At 41.5% G+C, this 21,802-nt stretch overlaps 1 protein-coding gene across 3 annotated transcripts in view; it reads left to right on the forward strand.

Annotated features, from left to right (window-relative positions):
- Positions 1-4,331, forward strand: part of tram1 (translocation associated membrane protein 1) — a 32,956-nt gene extending 28,625 nt beyond the window's left edge. The window contains exons 10-12 of one of the 3 annotated variants that reach the window (XM_069921252.1): positions 1,121-1,281; positions 1,972-2,058; positions 4,113-4,331. In XM_069921252.1, coding sequence (XP_069777353.1) covers positions 1,121-1,281; positions 1,972-2,045 — 235 coding nt within the window. In that variant the 3' untranslated portion in view covers positions 2,046-2,058; positions 4,113-4,331. Of the gene's footprint in view, positions 1-1,120; positions 1,282-1,971 lie in introns of all 3 variants that reach the window. The other 2 variants (XM_069921251.1, XM_069921250.1) reach the window with 2 other exon arrangements.
- Positions 4,332-21,802: the final 17,471 nt, after the last annotated feature.

Raw genomic sequence — 21,802 nt, forward strand, 5'->3', positions numbered from 1 at the left:
TCGTGAGGTGTCTGAGGGGATTCGTTATGTCACCAAAGACTCTCAAAACTTCTACTGGTGTACCGTGGAGAACAATCTGGTGGGTAGCATCACTGCCTGGTATGGAAGAGCCAACTCTCAAGACGAGAATAATCTCCAGAGGGTTGTCAACTTGGCCTGCGACATCACAGGCACCGGACTTCATTCCATTGAGGACATCTACAAGATATGGTGTCTTAAACAAGCAGCCTCTATCCTCAAAGACCTCCACCACCCAGGCCATGCCCTCTTCACTCTACTACCAGCAAAGAAAAGGTACAGGAGCCTAGGGACAAGCACTCAACAGCGCAAGGACAGCTTCTTCCCCGCTGCCGTCAGATTCCTGAATAATCAATGAACCAAAGACACTGCCTTAGTTTTTGTGCACTTTTTAAAATTTTTATATTGTTATTGTAAGATGGACGTCTGCACTTTGGTGAATGTTGCTGCAAAACACTAATTTTGAGACTTGTTTATGACAATAAATTCTGTTTCTGGGATTTTTAGCATTATTGATGTAAGATGGTGGCAGGTAAGGGCAAAGTTAATTATTCCATTTCACTTCTCTCCATTAAATATTTCAGTTCCTAATTAATATCCTTTATTTGTCACCTTGCCCATTGAGTTGTGTCCTCAGAATTTTCAGGAATATAAAGTCGACTGCATTCCCAACCACTGACTGAACGATCAGCCATGCATCCATCTGACCCATTGTTTAAAAAACAGCAAGTAGACTTGCTCCACTGTGACAAATCCCTTGTTGACCATTTGGAGAGCTACAGTGTGCCTGGGAACCTCTTGATTAAGGAAGGGAAAATTGTGGTGTACTCATCATAGCTATGAAGTGTATGCTGTGTATATGCTGTGTTGTAGCGGGATTCAAATTCATAGGGTTCCAATGGAGAATTGGGCTTAAGATTATGTATTGGTATCTGTGCAGTGACGTGTTCTTAATAGGAATGTTTTTTTGGTCATGAGAAATAAGAACCTAAAACTTTTAAAATGTTTTTTTGCATATTGTATCCATTTCATGACTTAAGGCATGAGTTTTGGTAAACGATGTAAATCAGATGAAATTATAACTGCATATTGATAATTTCAGAATAAGTGCCCTGGCTGCCATTTGCTTGACACAAGCATATATGATGTGGAAGTTCATTAACTTCCAGCTTAAAAGATGGAAAGAACATGCACAAATACAGGCTCTAAAAAAGAAAGCTGCTAACACAAAGAACAAAACAACTAAAAAAGGAGAAAATAAAGGTTAGTTTGGTCATTTAAGATTAGATGACATTTAATGCTTGTAGTGGCATTGCAAGCAAGTCAATAATTTTCACCCTATTGAAGTATATGGTTTTTAAGATATAATGGTCTTTTATTGTAATAAAACTATTGTTAATTTGTAGCTTATTAATTAGTATTTGATAGAATAAGTTATTGTTTCATGTTATAGTTTAATTTGTGTTCATTTCAGATTTCTGTATTGTTCTAATCTTTTTCCTTTTGACCTTGATTCATGTTCTTTCTGTATCAGTATTAGATGTTCAAGTGTACACCCTTTTGAAGTAAAAATTATTTTTTGATTGCAACCATATTAAAAAAACAACACTGCATAGTTCTAAAATGTATTTCCAGGTTTCCTTTGCATTCTAGGTTTTAATCATAATTATCTATGGGATTTTGGTTGGGGATATGACTGATATCTGCCTACCTGTTTAGCACCCCTCTCTTTTTCTGTTATGGTTATTTGCAATTGCAACCAATCTATACCCCTTGTGAAGATGTTTTTGGTGTTTCTCCCTGCACATTTAGCTTCTATTCTGTTACTACCCCATCATCCGCTTTCTGCATTGTGTATTGTTCACCCTGCTTGTGAGTTCACATCATGATTAATTAAAAATGTAATGAAATTCAGTTCCAGGTGCAATAGCATCCTGTCTTTCTGTTTTGCAGCTAATGGAGTAAATGGGACTGTCATTTCCGAAGATAGAGACTCTCCACGTTTGAGAAAAGCTAAATCACCTTGAAAAATGTATACATGTACAAATGGCCAATTGCTTCATTCATTTTTCCACTGATAATTTTCTCACAAACATTATTTAATTTGTTGTAGCAAATAGTCTTATCTCCAGGTACTTGTGTAACAGGAAATAATTAAAAGTCAATAAAAATAAGGGAAAAGAGAAGTTAGTGGTAGGAAAAATAATCTTTTATTCTAATTGTCCCGCATTTTGCAGGAAAAAAAAATTTGTTTGTGAAACATTGCTCTACCAGAGCAGCTCAATAGGAAATAAAAGAACAGGACAGCTACAAACTAATCAACAATTGGGAGCCTTGAGAAGTTGTCCTGTAGCTCAGCCTAAATTTTCATCAACTCTAGAATTTCTGGTGTAAGAATATTTTTACTTGTACAGAAGTGTCCGGTGGGGGATGGGGGGGGAATATCTGCTCAGCCTTGCCAAAATGGACTTAGGAAGATTTGGTGGTCTTCCTCTCCCAATGGAGAAGAACATTATTGTAAAGACACATCTGGGAAATTGCCAGTGTGCAACCTCTCTCCACCCCTTGGTAATACAGCATCACACAATTCTCTTTAGTAGTAAGTTACAGGTTGTACGTTTCACTACAATGGTGATTATTTTGCAGAAAATTACAAGTGTTGCCACAATGTAATTGAACCTGTGACACTGAATGAAAAATTAGGACATTTTAATGTGTTTTCACCTGCAGTGTTGATTTATGAAGTTTGCATATTTTGATTTTATTTTTAAATTCATTGCAGCCTGAAGTATGCATAATCTTTTACAGGCATGACAGTCTTATGAATTGTTTAAGCAGTTAACTTAGCAATTCATCACCAAGACAATTTTAAGACATGTTCATTGATATTTCTATATCTCTTTATTTGTATTCGCAGGGAAATTATACCATATAGGATTAACACAAATGCAAGTTAATATAACCGATTGGATCCTGATATCATGTTATTTTCTATGCTTTAAATTCTTTTGATTGGAATTACAAGTCTCCTCGCTTCACATCTGGTCATCTACTTTGTCAGCTTTATAACTAAATTCTCAGGTTAATTTGAACAAAGGCAGAATTTGATGAGATTGCTGCAATAAAGATTTTTTTAAAGAAACTAATAAAAGAAAAATTAGATCATCAGAAAAGTATACTTTTTTTTACTCTTAAGAGCAACAAAGGCTGCCAGACTTTAAGTAGCAGTTTTATAAAAAAATACTTAAGCTTTAGAATAGCAGTACTGCAGATGTAATTATAGATATCAGATAACTATTGTTAAGATGACAACCATACAACATTCTTTACAGGGAGAATTGCTCATTTCAATGGAATTTTAATTTTGTAAAAAGTGCATATAAATAAGAATTTTACAAATATCTTTGCAATGAAGTTTAAAGATGTCTGTAGACTGCCAATTATTGGAGGAGCCTTTAATTTTGTAAATTAAGGAATGCTCCTGGATAAAGCACTTCAATTACTTTTCCTGAAATCCTGTCCATGTTTTTAGTTTAGATTTAGAATATAGCCAGTGGGTAGGTGAAGGATTAAAAGTTGATCTGCAAAGAGCCCCTTTCCTAAGCTGTAGTTTTGAACCTGAGGAAGATCATTTTTGTCTGCAGAAGTTATGAGGACTGAAAGCCACATTTCAAGTTTATTGTAGCTCTAAATTGAGTTTGGAATAATTGGGTAAAGGTGTCTTTCTGGCTGTGGTTCCAACATGACATGGACGAAATATACGGAATATTGCTGTTTAATGACAAGCTCCCATAATTTGGCATTATGTGGACAGTCTGACTGGGTGGTCACAGAATTTCAGAGAAGTTGGAACGCTACTTTGTTCTGAGCAGCACCAGAGTAGAGACAAATTGATATTGTGCCTTACTGTCCCTCAACCTCACCTGGAGCCATTAAATGCAGGTTGCTCAAACGGTTTTCAAATGCTATCTTTCTTTCACATTGATGAGCACACAAATCTATTGCCAAACATTGAGGGAGGAAAGCTGTACTTTTAAATTCAATTTTTGTGAATAATTTGTTTAACTAACTCTGCTTTATATATTTTATTATAGATACCTTCAAAGTTAATGGACAAAAGTGACCTTTTACATGACTAGCAAATGATGAGTACTAAGATACAGTGTGTCTTAGAACTAAGGTGGTACATCTCTAGTAAACAATATATTGTCTATGAATTGTATTTTCAGTTATACAAACAGTCCAAATTATTGTATCTGCATTTATTGCAGAGTAAATGTGAAGTAAATTGTCTATCCTGTTTTGATTCTTAATTTAATGCAATATCACATCTATTTTACTATATTCTTAAAAATCATTAAGTTTTATAATTGCACAAAATATAAATTCTAGAATTGTATGCCAGAAACAAATTGCTGGAGGAACTCTGGCTCAAGCAGCATCTGTAAAGGCAAATAGATGGTAGTGTTTCTGTTTGAGACCTTGCTTAACACTGTTGCAGGGTCTCAACCCAAAGCATTGACATCACTTTACTTCTATAGAAGCTGCTAGACCTGCTTTGTTATTTATTGCTCTAGATTCCAGTATCTCCAGTCTCTTCTGTCTCCATGGAAAAACTATTGAGCTTTCACTGGCAAAGGCAGCTTCTTGCCTTAATTCTTTTACAGTGTGCTACATAAAAAGCATTGCATAGGATGTCTGTTAGGACTTGCCATGGAATGAGACTCCAGTGAGGGAGTGGAGACAAGGATGGCTTGAAGTAATTTTGTTCTGGATTTCACTTAATATTTGTGACTTTCCAATGAATAAAATTGGAAATATTCCAGCATCTTCATTGGATTCCTTGTTCCTTGAGTTTTAGATTTCTAGTGGAAATCGGGAATGCAAAAAAATCAGCTGCTTTATTAACACTGCTAATCCACTAGAATAGAATTGTTCTCAATTGTCCTCACTGTGTGGGTTAATTGAAACAATGGGATGGCATTTTGGAATTCACCTTCACATACTTCATCAATTTAATAAGAAACCTACAGGAACTTCTCTTTTGAGTTGCAAGGCTTGCTCCTTTATCAACTAAAATAGCATTCACTACAGCCCTGCACCAATATAACAGTAAAAATCAGAATGAGACAGCTGAGCCCCTGAATTATCCCGATACACATCTCCAAACCTCTGCTCAAAGCAAGATAGGAAATACTTTTTTTGAAAGGTTAATCCTAAATTCAAGTCCATCATATGGAGAATGCATGAATATAAATAATAGTTCTGAAAGCAATAAATCTCATTTGCTTTTTATTGTGGATTTCTCTCCATCGGAGAGACTGGATACAGACTAGATCACTTAACTCCTTTGCTCTGTCCACATCGGGGACGTGGATCTCACGAAGGCCAACCATTTCAATTCTGTGCCCCAGTCCCATGCTGACATGTCTGTCCATGGTCTCATGTACTGTCAAACCAAGACCACCCATAAATTGGAGGAGCGATACCGGATTTCTCCAACATCATCACTGGTTTCTGCTAGCCTACTCCCCTTTCTCCCTTTCCCATCCTTAAATCTTTTTCCTCCAGCCCTCATCCCCCTTCCTCTCCATTCATAGAGCTATTCCCTTGTTGGGGAGCCATCCCTCCTTTATCCATCTATTACTGTGCTCCTCCCACCCCCACCCACCCACCCCTGGCCACTATTTTGTTCGGCTGCCTGCCTAAATTTTGCTCATACCTTGATGAAAGGCAGGCACAAGCCTGAAAAGGTTGGTGATGTATCTTTGCTAGGTAAAGTGCACTGTGACCTGTGAGTTTCTCCAGCATTGTGTTTTCGTTTTTTCTAACTATTCAGTGGCATTGTATCTACAATTGATTAAGTAATTAGAACATGCTAAGACTGGAGCAGAGGGAGGCAACCCTGCCCCTCAAGCCTGTCGTATAGTTCTGAATGATCATAGCTGATGTTCCCCAGACCTCTTCTACCAATACGTACACCTCAAGTTTCTGAGTGGTTCAAAGATTTATCAACTTCCTCTTCAAATAGCCTACAATGCTCTAGCCTTCACAGGCCTGGCTGGAGAATTCTGTTTTAAATGACAGTGCCCTCGTCTTGAAACTGTGTCGGAGAATCTCAACACAGGAGTGGAAAATTTCAGGCCCCCTTGACCAAGCATGACCACTAATGTTTGGCTGGCATTAGGTCTATAATCCCTTAATACCTTTTCTATTCAAGTACCTGTCCGAGGTGTCATTTGAATGTTATAGTTTCACTTCTATCCTTTATTTTCTCCACCAGCCCCCCCCCCCCCCCACCCCCCCAACTTCCCCTCTACCCTTTCATTCTAAATCTGTGCCCTCTAGTTCTGGATTCCCCTGCCCTGGGCAACAAGGTTGTCCATTCTATCTGTTATATACAGAGGAAACTTGGGGCTATTTTATGCTGGAGCGTGAACACTGCAAGACTGTAAGAGCCACATCACACTGAGTGGTGAGCATGCTCAGTGCAACAGTGTATGAATACATGACCAGTAGCCTGAGATGTGAGTAAAGGTTTGTGCTCTAAACTTACAAGCTTTTCTGAGTGTTTATTAAGACCTCCGATGGTACAACCGAGGACATAACACTATCTATGGTCATAATTATTATAAAACTCTCTAAAGTTGCCCCTCAGTCTCTTGTATTCCAATCAGACAAAACCTAGTGTATCTAATCTCTCCTTAACTATATTTCTCCAATCCAGGGAACATGCAAGTGACACTTGTGCATCCTTTTTCTCTTGCTACAGTATCATTCCTCTACTGTGAAAACTAGAACTGTGCACAGTAGTGCAAAACTGGTCTTGCCAATATTTTGTGCAGCTGCGGCATGACATCCCAATTCATGTGCTCATTGCCCTGCTCTACAAAGGTAAGTATACAACTGCCGCCTGATTCTTATATCCATCTCCCAGTGAGTTATGACCTTGCACTCTAGGGTCTCTATACATTGGTGCTCCGCCATTTTTTCTCTTATGTTCTACGATCTTTGTCTGGATTAGATTCCATCTGCTCTGCCCAACTTTCCAGTTAATCTGCAGTGCCCTCCATAATGAATGGGATGAAGATACCTTTTCCTTTACTTGCCCCTGTACTCCACTGTTTTTAAATTTGGAATACAAGTATATCCTGCCCTACGAAAGTAGAGCGTTCCTATGAAACCTTCCATAAGCCAAGATAGCGCAAGGTGAAGACCCATTCACTACTATTGAAGGCTATTTTTGTAAAAGTGAAAACCCATTCAAATTACTTTTGGATAGCAAACACTGGTTTCTTTGTGGGAAAAAAAATGAATTTGCATAAAGTGAGTATTCATAAAGAAGGGTGTACCTGTAAACAATTCACATGTATTTAATAAAATGCACTTTTTAGATTTAATTCCAGGTTATTTGTAAACATTTTGGTTTGATCATGTAGAAATTACAGCACTTTTTTTTATCCATAGTTCCCTCATTTCAGGGAACCATATTGTTTGGGACATTTGGTTTCATAGTGGTTGTGAGTTTCACAGAAATTGCTTCATTGGTGTAGGTGCTGTATAAGAGAACTAGGTTTGCTTCAAAGCATCTGATCACCTTTGGAATCTGTAGTTGGCATTTTCAATGTGAGGACCACTGAAAGTCAAAGAAGCCATTATGAGGATGAAAAACAAGAATAAAACAGTAAGAGATGTCGCCCAAACCTTAAGGATTACCAAAATCAACAGCTTGGAACACCTTAAAAGAAAAAAGAGCATACTGGTGAGCTCAATAATTGCAAGGGAACTGGTATTCCAAAGAAGACGTCCGCTGCTGATAACAGAATTCTCATCATAATGAGAACGTCTGACAGATCAGAAGCCCTCTTCAGGAGGTAAGTATGCTTATTTTTCAGCCTCGTAATGGCTTCTTTGAACTCTGATCCTCGTTGAAAATGTATCTGCAACTGGATCCTTGATTTCATCGGAAGGCCACAGTCAGTATGGATCGGTAACGATGTCTCCTCACTGATAAGCAACACAGGTGCGCTTCAAAGATGTGCATTTAGGCCACTACTCTCTACACCCATGACTGTGTGGCTAGGCACAACTTGCTGATGGCACACTTATGCATCACAGACGGCAATGAGGAAGCATACAGGAAGGAGATAGATCAGCTAGTTGAGTGCTGTCACAACAACCTTGCACTCAACGTTAGCAAAACTAAGGAACTGATTGTGGACTTCAGGAAGGGGAAACCAGGAGAACACAAACCAGTCCTCATTGACGGGTCAGCAGTAGAGAAGGTAAAGAACTTCAAGTTCCTGGGTGTTAACATCTCTGAATATCTATCCTGGGGCCTTCATGTCAGGTCAATCATAAGGTTTCCCCAGCTATATTTCATTGGACATTTGAGGAGATGTGGCATGTCACCAAAGACTTGCAAATTTATACAGAAATTCCATGAAAATCATTCTGACTGGTTGCATTGGCACCTCCACAGGGAGTTGTGAACGTGGTCGTTGCCATCGCGGGCATTAGTCTTCACTCCATTAAGGACATCTACAAGAGGCAGTATCCCAAGAAACCATCCTCTGTCATTGAGGACCTTCGCCACCCAGGCCATTTCCTTTTCTCACTGCTACCTTCATGAAGGAAGTGCAGGAGGGTGAATAGAAACACCCAACGTAGCTTCTTCCTCTCCCCCATCAGATTTCTGAATGGACAATGATCCATGGACACCAGCTTTTTCTCTATTTTCACTAATTCTTTTATAGGTAGTGTATTTTAAGAAATGTATCTAATGTAGTGGTGTTGCTACGGTTATAGCTCAGGTTATAGCTTGGGGTTGAAAGACTCGCATACCAAGGGAGTGTAATCAACACTGACTTTATTGGGTTGCAGCTCTGCCTTTTATAGGTGGCTGGCCATGTCACCACCCTGATTGGTTGTCCCGGATGCGCAGGCCAGGATTGGACCCCTGCAATCCACTGGTTGTGATTGGCCAATTTGACCACTATTTCTGCGGCCTACGGGAGCAGGCATCACATTCCTGTGTGCTGTCTGCCCAATTGTCATGTTAGATGGTGTTTGCTGTGTCGGCCCATGGGCTGCTACATTTTTCCCAACCAGAACCAGCAATCGGGACACTGTCCTCTGGCGGTCGACCCCTGCACCATGGGGTCAGATGAGTAACTGGCTAGTTAACATCCAAATGGGTGGTAAAGTGTGAAGGCTCCTGCCTGCCACCAATGTCCAGCACGTAGGTGGAGCTATAGTGTCTGATGACGCAGTATGGCCTTAATAAGGCCATTGAAGGGGTGGCCAGTGGGCCCTGCGTCGGTCGAAAACATAGTGACAGTCTGCAGAGTTCTTTGGGACAAAGATGCTGGGTTCCCAATGAGCCCTGGGCTTAACTAGGGCTAGTGAACCCAGGCGCTCATGCAGTCAAGACAATGTAGCCACTGGGAGTCCCCCAAGTCCTCGGAAGCCGTTACAAATTCACCCAGGGTGACTAGGCTCGCCATAGACCAACTCGGCAGAGGATGCCTCGATCCTCTTTCGGGGCAGTGAAGATGACTAGCAGGACCCAAGGGAGTTCGTCTGCCCAATTCGGTCCGGTGAATCGGACCATTAGAGCTGTCTTCAGGTGCCTGTGGAACCTCTCCACCAGCCTATTGGCCTGTAGGTGATATGTTGGAGTTGAGTCCCCAGGGCATTTGCTAAGGTGGTCCATAGGCTGTAAGTGAATTGGACTCCTCCTGTCAGATGCTGTGTTTGGGGACCCCAAAATGTGCCACCCAGGTGTTCAGTAATGCCCATGCACATGTTTCCGTGGAGATTTCAGGTAGTGGCACTGTCTCTGGCCATCTAGTCATCTGGTTGACCATGGTCAATGGATAATGTGCACCTCTGGATACAGGTAGGGGCCCCACAACGTCTATGTGTATGTGGCTGAAATGGCAGCATGCTGTTTCGAAAGGCTGCAGTGAGGCTTTAATGTGGGTCTGGACCTTGGATGCCTGGCACTGAGTACATGTTTTGGCCCACTGAGTGACCTCTTTACAGAGGCCATTCCAGACATGCCTGTTGACCACCATTCTAACTAATAGCGGGGTGAGCCAAATTGTGGACCTAATCAAAAACTTGCCTCCAACAGGCAACTGGAATGATGGGACTTGGTTTACCAGTCGAGTTGTTGCAGAGCAGCATGCAGTTACCTGGGGCGATCTGGATGTCCTCTAGTTGCAGGCCAGTATGTCAGGGTCTGCGCCATTTGGTTGATCCCTGGGACAGGGTCGTGCACTGCTAGGATAGCTGGATGAGATAGGGCATCAGCTACCACTTTGGACTTGCCAGCAATATGTTCAATGTTGAAAATTCAGATATGGAGGACAGATGCCGCTGTTGCCTGACTGACCACGTGTCTGACACTTTGCTGAAAGCAAAGGCAAATGGTTTGTGGTCTGTGTAAATTTTGAACTTCCTGCCCTCCAGGAAGTAACAAATGCCAAATTGCCAGGAATAGTGCTAACAGATCCCTATCAAAGGCACTGTACTTGAGCTCTGGTGGCCTGAGATGTCCACTGAAAAAGGCCAGTGGCTGCCACTGTCCGTTAACCAGTTGCTCACGTACACTCCTGACCACTGTGCTGAAGGCATCTGTCCTTAGATGCAGAAGGTGGGTGGCTTTGGCCAGGACATCTTTGGTTGCTTGGAAAGCCTCAGTCTCCTTCCATGTCCATTACATTTCCCTGGGCCCTGCTATGAGGGGAAATAGAGGGCTCATGACGCGGGCCTGCTACAGGTATGAAACGATGATTTTTAAAAATTGACCATACGTGCGAATTCTTCCAGTATCTTCACAGTTGTTGGTTTGGGGAAGGAACGAATAGCATCCACTTTGGTGGGTAATGGCCTGCCCCATGTTGGTCAATATGATGGCCCAGGAAATCAATTGTCTCTCGGCCAAACTGTCACTTGGTCAGATTGATGGTTAATCCAAACTCACTTAGCCTGGAGAACAATAGTTTTAAGAGAGCGGCGTGCTCGGTGCGGGTGTGGGTAGCTATTAAAATGTCATCGAAGTATTCTAAGGCGAAGTGCAAATCCCGGCCCACTGTGGCCATCCAACCTCTGGAAAGTCTGAGCCACATTTTTCAGTTCGAATAGCATGTGGAGGAATTCAAACAATCCAAAGGGGGTTATGATGGCAGTTTTGGGAATTTCATTGGGGTGAACTAGGATCTGATGATAACCCTTGATGAGGTCCACCTTACAGAATATCCACATCCATTGTAGATTAGCAGTGAAGTCCTGAATATGGAGCATTGGATATCTCTTATGCGTGGTGGCCTTGTTAAGGCGGCGGTAGTCTCCTCATGGCCTCCAATCTCTGGCAGCCTTAGGTACTACATGGAGGGGGGAGGCCTCTGTGCTATCAGAGCGCTGCACAATGCAGAGTACCTTCATCTTTTGAAACTTCTCTAGCCAGGTTGAGTTTTTTGGGAGAAGGTGCCGCACCCTGGCATGGAGGGGAGGACCCTCCGTAATAATTTGGTGTCTCACTCAGTGTTTGGGTTCTGCCGAGTTGAAATGGGGTGCAGTGATGGAGGGGAATTCCACTAAGACTCGAGTGAATTCGTTATCAGCAGTACTCACTGAGTGAGATAGGGTTTAGTAAGTTCAGTGCCCTTTAGTGAAAGTGACTGAAATGTCTGGGCGTGTACCAGCCAACACCCCTTAATGTCCACCATAGCAAGTTGGCTCTCAGGAAATTGGCACCCAATAACGGTTGTTGTATGGCCACCACTGTAAACTTCCAAGTGAATTGTCTGTCCCCAAAAGCAGAGAGGAATTGTACGGGTGCTGAATGTTGGATCCGTTTGCTGCTTGAAGCTCTCAGCCCACCTTGCTGCTGCGAGCTTCTAGGCTGGATGGGGGAAGGACGCTGTACTGAGCCCTGGTGTCCACCAAGAAATGTTGGCCTAACAGGGAGTCTTTGATGTGGAGGAGACTATGCAGTTAGCCAGTCATTGCAGCCATCAACGACAGCTGGCCTTGGCGTTTCCCTGGAATGTGCAGGGGGAGCAGCATCGATGGGCCTCTGTACTCTACCATTGATGGAAACAGTACTTCTCACCGGTGAGGTGCGTCGGTCGGTTGGCAGGCTTCCTGGCTGAGTGATGCTGACGAGATGCTGTCACCTGTTCGAGCGAAACGCAGGTGCCTCTCTTTGCCATCCATAGCATGTCTGCTCGGGCGGCCACTCTCCTGGGGTCGTCAAACTCTTCCTCAGTGATGAGCAGCTGGATGTCTTCAGGCAGCTGCTCCAGGAAGATCTACTTGAACAGTAGGCAGGGTGTGTGGCCATTGTTGAGAGCAAGCATAATCACTCATGAGGGTGGAAGGGGCCCTGTCCCTCAAACCGTCAATGTGCAGCAGTCAGGCCCTGCGTTCGTGCATCAAGAGCCCAAAAGTGGGGGTTAATAGCTTCTGGATGGCCACATACTTCCCTTGCTCTGGGGGCTGCTGGAGGAAGTTGATGATGCAGGCTGTGGTGTCTCGATCAAGGGTGCTGACCACATGGAAGTAGTATGTGTCATCTGCGGAGATCTGGCAAATGGTGAACTGTGCCTGGGCCTGCTGGAACCACACCCATGGTTACAACGTCCAGAAGCCCAGCAACTTCAACGCTATGGCGTTGATTGTAGACTGTTCCTCCATTGTTAGGTCCAAAGCACCATTTGGACCAGTCAGCATCACCACTGTAATGGGGTCACTACGGTTATAGCTTGAGGTATAATGGGTTATAGCTCAAGGTAGAAATAAGACCTACACACCAAGGGAATGTAATCGACTCTGACTTCATTGGGCTGCAGCTCTGCTTTTTATAGGCAGCCGGCTGTGTCACCACCGGGGCGTGGCTTGAGCGAGGCTGGCTGCTGATTGTTTGTCCAGGATGCGCGGGCCCAGATTGGACCCCTGCGATCTGCTGGCTGTGATTGGCTGATTTGACCGCTATTCCTGCGGCCTATGAGAGCGAGCGTCTCATCTCACATGCTGTCTGCCAAATCGTCGTGTTCGATAACTGTTTGCTATGTTGGCCAGTGGAGTGGGCCATGGGCCGCTACACTAGTAATTTTTTTGCACCTGAATTGCACAATAATGCTGCTGCAAAATAAAACCCAAATTTTGTGACATGTGGTCATAACAATAAACTTGATTCTGATCTTTCCAAACATTTTTCAATAACTCTTCATTTTATGAAGATCTCACTTTTCCACTTGAATAGTAGCAGACTATTTGTTTAGGGATTTCTGAACTGAGTGCAGGAATCAGCAAGATTGAAATAATCCTTACAACGTTCATCTGCAGTAAGCTGAGCAAATTTGTTTGAAAACCTGTGTATCCATCCAATATAATCTCCAAATACTTTAATCTTCAGATAGACAAGTTGGACCTTTTAAATAGAATTCCCCACAAGATTTATGAAACCACTACTCTTTGCTTTAACTAATAATTAGATCATCTTGTCAGACTTCATGATTTAATACTGGTTTGGATTTGCCCGTATCACCCCTAGATGGCAGCAACAAACATTCCAAAGTTCCATTTACAGATCTATGTTGTTCAGCACATAGAACTCGATAGAAAACTACTCAAAATGTTATTTCCAATAAATTGTTCAACCCCAAATTATAATGTTTTATTTGCAATTTTAGCTTTCATTGAACATTTAAGAACATTTTTTTGCCCTACAAGTTATGAATCACTTCTCAAAATCTTGTCAATTGGTTTGAATAGGTTTAATAACATCTAGTTTATTAGTTTCCCACTAGATTACGGACTTGACCTTGCAGTCAATATCAGTAGCTAGTCATATAACTGCTGACATTACCCCAACAAACTGACAGCAAATTTGGGATTTCTGCACCAACCTGTTGAAGTCAGCAGTTCGGGATAGATTTCAAGACAATGGGTATTATTCGAGCATTGCAAAGCATATTTACCATAAATCTCCAGATTTTGTTTTTCTAAAATAACCTGGGAGTTGAACAGCATCAGAATTCATTGGAACAGAAAGGAAGCAGGTGAAGAAATAGAAAATTTGATTGATTTAATTTAAATTATTACTCTTTTACCAGCAGCGAGACTTGAAACAAGAGCAGGAGCCTTTAGAAGCATTGGGAAAGGTAGGTGCTCAGTCTCAGATTGGCTAATTAGCTGTTGCCAGTTAAAGGAAGGCAAGATCCTGGAGTGACCTGTTAGAGACCAGAGTAAGAGTGTGATTCAGAGCTTTTATCTCCAGAGGATTCAGGGAGCAGAGGGTGAGAAAGTTGGTCAAGAGTCAGCAGTGAAAGCAGCCAGAAAGGTGGGGGGAGTCAGGAAGAAGAAGACATGCAAGGACAGGCGAGGACAACTAAGGTTTTTTCTTATTTCATAGAGAGTGCAGTGGGAATAGCAGCTAGGGCAGGAACATGCTCCTTTTGCAGAAAGTGGATAATCAGGGTGGCCACCAGAGTCCCTGACGTGAGAGTGCATCCACTTGGTCATCCACTTGCAGTCCATGTGAAGGAACTGGATGAACTCTGGATTATTAAGGAGGGTGATGTATTGATAGACAGGAGTTACAGGTTTCAGTCATACCAGGGAGACAGGAAGAAGGTAGCTGAGTGATAGTCAGGAGAAGGAAAGAGAACAGGCAATCAATGTAGGATATCCCTATGGCCATTTCCCTCACTAATGCAGAAACTGTTGTGAATAGTCTTGAGGAAGACAAGATACCAGGGACAAGACACAGTGGTCAGCTCTCTGGCACAGCCAGATGAGCTGCAGTAATAGGGGATTCGATAATAAGGGGCACAGAAAAGAAGTTCTGTGGACAAATTGAGACACCCAGTTCATATATTGCCTGCTAGGTGTCAGGGTCTTGGACATCGTAGATCAAGTCCACAGCATTCTCAAGAGGGAGAGTGAGCAACCAGGTGTTGTGGTCCATGTAGGGACAAATTATGTGGACAGAAAAGAGATGAGAGCCTGTAAAGTGAAGTCAGGGATATTGGATGCTAAGTTAAAGGTCAAGGCATCCAGGGTTGTGCTCTTAGGACTACTACCCATGCCACGTGCCAGTGGGGTTAGAAATAGGAGGATAATGTCATGAAAGGGATGATGCAAGATGTGGGCTTCAGATTCCTGGATTATTGGGCTCTCTTCTAGGGAAACTGGGACCTTGACCAGTGGGACAGTTTGTCTCTGATCTGGGCTGGGGAGGACAATATACAAGGGGAAGTTTACTAATGTTCCTCCAGGGAGTTTAAACGAGCATTGCCAGAGGATGGGACCAGAGCAGATAGTGGAGTGGTTACAGAAAACAAAAAAGTTGTTGGGCCTGTAACAAAGACAGAAATAGAAATGTTGAGTGATCATGGTGGGAATAATGTTCTGAGTTGTGTTCATTTCAATGGCTTAGAGCATAGTTTGGCATGTAGCATTATGACAATGTGACCATTAGTGAGACTTGATTGTAGGAGAGGCAGCACTGGTAGCTCAATGTTCCAGGGTTCCGTTGTTTCAGCTTTGATAGAGGGGGAGGGGTGGCATTGCTAGTCAGGGATAATGTTACAGCAGTGTTCAGACAGGATAGACTAGAGAATGTCTACTGAGGGTATAAGAGTGGAACTGAGGATGGGACAGGGATGACCACATTAATGAGCTTGTACTATAAACCACACAATAGTTGGCTGGGATTAGAGGAGGAAATCTGCAGAGAGACAGCTGCAGGAAATATAAAGTTGTGCAAGATAGTGATTTTAACTTTCCGCATATTGTCTAGGACTCCCATACTGCAAAGGGGCTGGATGGATTAGAGTTTGTCAAATGTTTTCTGGAACGTTTCCTAAATCAAGATAGATAAGTCCCAACTAGAGAGTGGACAATATTGAATTCCTGTTAGGGATCAGGACAGGCAACAAAAGTATGTGTATAGGGCAATGCTTTTGGTCCAATGATTCTCCGGTTCAGATTCTAAACTGGAGAAAGGGCAATTTAGAAGGAATGAGAAAGCATCTGATGAGCATGAATTGGGACAGGTTATTTTCTGGCAAAGGTGCGCTTGGTAATTATGAGGTCTTCAAAGTGAAATATTGAGAGTACAGTGTTTGTATTTTCCTGTCAGAAATGAAGGGAAAGCTAACAAGCTTAGGGAACCTTGGTTTTTGAAGAATATTGAGGATCTAGTTAAAGAGAAGAATGAGATATAAAGGTAAAAGGTAAAGAATGTAATTTACATAAAATTCTTTAACTTTTATCTACTGGAAGGCAGACAGAGAGTCACCACTTTGTCCAGCACCCCTGGTGTTGTTAGGCAATCTCCCCTCCAAGTACCGACCAGGGCTGAGCCTGTTTAGCTTCCAAGATCAGACAATTTCAGGTGTATTCAGGCTGTTGGCAGATTTAGGCAACAAGGAGAAAAAGCAGAACTTGAGGAGCATAAAAAGTTAAGAAGGAACTGGGGAAAGCTAAAAGAAGACACAAGGTTGCTTTGGCAGACGAGTTGAGAAGAAATCCTAAGAACCTCTACTGATAAGAGAAAAAAGATAGCAAGGGACAAAAATGGTCCTCTTGGTCAGCTACATATGGATATTTTGCATCTGTATTACTCAGAAGATGGACTCAGGGTAGAAGGGAGACAAACAAGCAGTGAGGCTCTGGAACCTCTGTCGGAGGCAGATAAGAGGACCTGACAAGATATTCCCTCAGACTTGAGGGAGGCAATTGTAGAAATTTCAGGGGCCCTGGTAGAGATATTTAAAATATTCTTAGCCATGGGTGAAGTACTAGAGCATTGGAAGACAGCTAATGTTGTTTTGTTGTTTTAAAAAAGCCTCAGGTAAATTATAAGATGGTGAGCCTGACATTAGTAGTGAGTAAATTATTGGAATATATTGTAAGAGATTAGGTCTATAAGTGTTTGGATTGAAATGGATTGATTGGGGATCGTCAACATGACTTTGTTGCATGGTAGGTTAATTTTAACTAATCTTAATCTTTTTGAGGTTACCTGGAAAGTTGATAAAATAAAGGCCTTGGATGTTGTCTACATGAATTTTAGTTAGGCGTTTGACAAGATCTTGCATGGGAGGTTGATCAAGAAGATTCAGTCGCTTGGTATAAGGATGAGGTAAAATGAATGAGGTTTTGGTTTTGTGGGAGAACCCAGGGAGAGATAGTTGATGATTGCCTCTCTCACTGGAGCTCTGTGACCAGTGGTGTGCTTCAGGGATCAAGGCCGGGTCCACTGTTGTCTGTCATCTATATCAACGACCTGATATGATAAAGTGATAAATTGAATTGACAAGTTTGCAGATGACACAATGATTGGGGACATAGTGGATAGTGAGGAAGGCTTTCAAAGCTTGCAGTGCGATCTGGGCCAACTGGATAAATGGGTGATGTTACAGAATTATGTTATTATTAATCTTTATGATAAAATATGTATATTTCTCAGAAAAGTTACTGGGAGGGTTTTGACAGGGAAAGACACATCACACATTCATGAGAGAGATATGAAAAGTCTTCCAGAGACAGTGTCTGCTAAATCAAAGTCAAGCAGAAGCCAGCAAAGTCTTATCATTGTTCAGTTAAAAGGCATAAAACTAGAGGGATTGTCCAATAAAAATACTGAAGACAATGAATGTTTGCTGGAGATAAACTTGTGTAAATAGAAAATCATTTGTTTCATGACCTGTGGAGACAAGTCGGAGACCACTGCCATGAGTTGTTTTTAAACTTAAGAGCCAGTGGTGATGTCATATCATGTGATTGGGACATTTCTAGAAGGCATCTTTAATATTGAACAATGCAGTAACCTTCAATGAGAGACATACTTTGTGTGTTCTCCCTTTGACAGGGAAAGAAACACAAAATCAATGGCTTCAAAGAGCCTTTTCGATTGTCTCTTTGTCAAGAGAGGGCAGTTGTAATGGTCACTTAATTTAACCCTTGCCTGGGTTGATGAAATCATCATGTGAAATATGTTCTGCAATCTCCATGCAAGAGATGGGAATTGAAAAAAAGTAATTTGTATGAAGAAATGTTTCTCTGAAAGCAAATCTACAAGAACTTTTGAACAGCAGTTTAAAGACCAAGTTTCAACACAAAAGAAATCCCTAAGGCTGAACTTTAAATTTGAATCACCTCTTCAGAATTGTGTCTAACCTGTAATGGTTTGGGATCGATCACACACACACACACACACACACACACACACACACACACACACACACACACACACACACACACTGGGGTTAAGTTTAGAGTTAAGTCAGATTTTATATTATTAATAGTTATTAATAAAAATTATTGTTTTGAAGATACCATTGTCTTGGTAAATTTCTATTGCTGCTGGTCTATGTCATAACAGTTGCAAAATAGCAAATGCAATTTAATGCAGACAATTATGAGGTGTTGCATTTTGGGATAACTAACCATATAGAACATGGTAAATGGTAAGGCTCTGAGGAGTGCAGTAGAACAGAGGGATCTGAGGCTATAGATGCATCATTTCCTGAAAATGGTACCACAGGGAGACAGGATCAAAAAAGAGCTTTTGACCCATTGGCCTTTCTAAAGTGTTGACTACAGGAGTTGGGTTGTTATGGAAGTTGTATAAGACATTGGTGAGGCCAAATTTGGAGTATTGTGTGCTGCCCCTCAGATGCCTAATTACAGGAAAGATATAAATGAGATTAAAAGAATGCAGAGAAGATTTACAAGGATGTTGCTGGGATTAAGGAGCTGAGTTACTGGGAAAGATTAAATGGGTTCAGACTTTATTCCCTGAAGCATTGGAGAATGAGGGGAAATTTGAAAGAGGTATTCAAAATTGTGAGCGTATGGCGAGAGTAAATGTGAACAGGCTTTCTCCACTGAGGTTGGATGAAACAAGTACTAGAAGATGTGGTTTAAGGGTGAAAGATGACATTTTGAAAGGGAACATTAGAGGGAGCTTCTTCGTGCAGAAATGAGAGAATGGAATGAGCTGCCAGCTGAAGTGGTGAGTATGGGCTCAATTCTGACATTTAACATAAAATGAGTGAGTGCATGGATGGGAGGGATATGGAGGGATAAAGCCCAGGTGCAAGTCAATGGGACTAGGCAGAATAATAGTTCAGTATGGATGAGATGGGCTAAAGGGCCTGTTGCTGTTCTAGGGTTCCAATAGGGTGGAAACCAAGGTACTTCTGGAAGACCTACAACGACCCAAGCCTTTCCACTGAAGTGCACGCATCTCAGGCTGGCAAGTGAGTCTCCCCTCAATTTGAAGAGGTAAGGAAGAGATTAAAGAAGTCATGAATGCCAATTCAGAATAACTTTTTGATAAGTTCCAAGTGCATTGCTTCCACTTGTGGAATTCTCTTTTATGTTGCCCTACTTGTTCAGGAAGCTTGTACTCAGTGCATCTTATACCATTGATGGGTGAATTTTACTGTTAATATTACTTGAGATTAACCAGAAACATAAAAGCTTAAGATTGTTGCAATATCAACAATGATTGGCTGTGCCATCATCACACTACAAGCTATCCAGGCGTACATCTCCAAATGTACCTGACTGACTTTCCACTGTGTGTGTAAGACAGGCCAAATAAATCTCCACTGTGCAGTTACTTAAACATTACTTTCCATCACCAAATAAATATTGCTCCATTTTACCAACTAAACATTTTGGTGCTGAAAATAGTTTATTTTTCTTATTTTGATCCCTCGTGATGGAGAATGACTTGCTTCTACTCCTGTAGATTCTGAGGTAGTTGATAAGGCCAATGTAGATCCTGTAAACTTTGTCTCAGATATTTCAGTAGCTGTTTGACCTCTGCTATTTATGCTGGGCTTCTATATGTTTCTGACAAAAGGAGACTGGGTCTCAATAATATCCTGAATGCTCCTTCTCCATTGTCAGCAATCATGGTTTCAGGATGTTAATAGATATGGGTGTTGCCTTTTTTGAGAATATTATTAAATTGTTTCTTCAATCCACCTATTAATCACTTGATGTGATGAACCTGAGAATGGAGTATCTGCTGAGGATATCTGCTGTAATGGTGCACACTAAGGATAATAAGGATTCAATGGTGGGGATGAGGCTCTGGGAGATAAAACTCACACTGGTTAGTAAATCCAGCCGGTAAATTAAGGGTGTTGTGGAAATAACATTATGAGTCCACTTAGTTGTTTAATATGCCTGCTGCAAGTACTAGAGGACAGGGATCACATTTGCCCAGAATATCACAAGCTAGATGGACTCAGATCTTGATCTTCAATCACTTCTTTTCCAATGGCCAAAGGTTATTGCTGGTGCATTTTTGCAATGGTGAACATCATTATTCATTGAGAACTCGTTCTTGAGATAGACTTTCCAGAATTACATTGATGACCTCTTGGGGAGATGAGGGATGGAATAATGATGGATACTAGGGGAAGTGACAATGTGGTACAACAGGACCAAGTTGGTAGAGTGCTTTGGTTTGTGGATGAATGGAAGGTCCATTCTTGTGTATACTTTGGAGATGGCTTCCAAACATGCACAAAGATTGTATCTGCAGGTTGATGACTGGAGTTGATTCGGGAGTGGAGGTGATATAGGTCAACAGTTTCCCATTGGTCCTGTAGACTTCCTTTACACCAGCAGGCATTTAGTTGCAAGTAAAATCCAAAAATCAAATCTACAAAAATATTCACTGATAAGGCAAATTCAGTTATCAAAAAAAAGTGTTGAATTTCATAATCAAAATTACTCCTGTGGGAAATCCACCAAGACAAGTCATTAGCTGCAAACACCCGTTCTGTGACTAATCCCACTGGCTGAAAATATATATGTCAGAGCATCAAATCATGTCCATATATGTTCCTATTTCTTGTGAATAATGAAAAAACCTTTCTCGTTTTCACATTGTCTGACTTGAGATACTGGTGGATGACACCAATCGTCCTCAGACTTTTGTAAATAATACAAGTATTTAAACTCTTCTACAAGATTTAGCATGGAAAATGAGCAATACATTTGGAAATAATAATTGAAAGTCCTTAATAAACATTTTTTTAAAAATGTGAATATACAGTTTCTTCAACAAAATGAGTTTCACTCTCTCCTACTTTCATTCTCATACATAAAGTAAATGCAGCAGATTATAGCTCTGTATCTGTAACATAAAGCACATTCTGCAGTTTTTGAGGTTACAATATTATTGCTGGAGACAATAGCCATATCTACTGCCAGATACTAACAGCACCATGGCCAACTGCCAACATTTATCCCCCATGATGAAATAAAATTCAGGACAAGCATGTTTAAACCCACATCTGCTGAATGTTCTGACCAATTCCATTGAGCATTGAAAATAGAAATTCAATAGCAAAGCAAGATTTTACTGAGATTCTCCAGCAATTACAGTAGGGACAAAACACAATCTGCTGGAGGAACTCAGTGGGTCAACCAGCATCAGTGGGAGAAAAAAGTGGTCAACATTTTAGACTGGAGCCTTTCATCAAGATCAATGATGGGTTCCAACCCAAAACATGGACATTTTTCTCCCATTGATGCTGAGATCCCCCAGCAGATTGTGCTTTCCTCCAGGTTCCAGCATCTGTAGTTTTTTTTAAACTCCAATTGTAGCAGGGAATCTTGCATCAGGTTAGACCTGGCACAGAATCCATAAGACTAGTCATCTCAATAGAGATTATATAGCCTCATACTGAGGGAAGTAAGGCTTGGTTAAAGTTGCAGCATTATTTTGTGTTTTAAG

Source organism: Narcine bancroftii, chromosome 2 (assembly GCF_036971445.1).
Source record: "Narcine bancroftii isolate sNarBan1 chromosome 2, sNarBan1.hap1, whole genome shotgun sequence".
Classification (NCBI taxonomy): Eukaryota; Metazoa; Chordata; class Chondrichthyes; order Torpediniformes; family Narcinidae; genus Narcine; species Narcine bancroftii.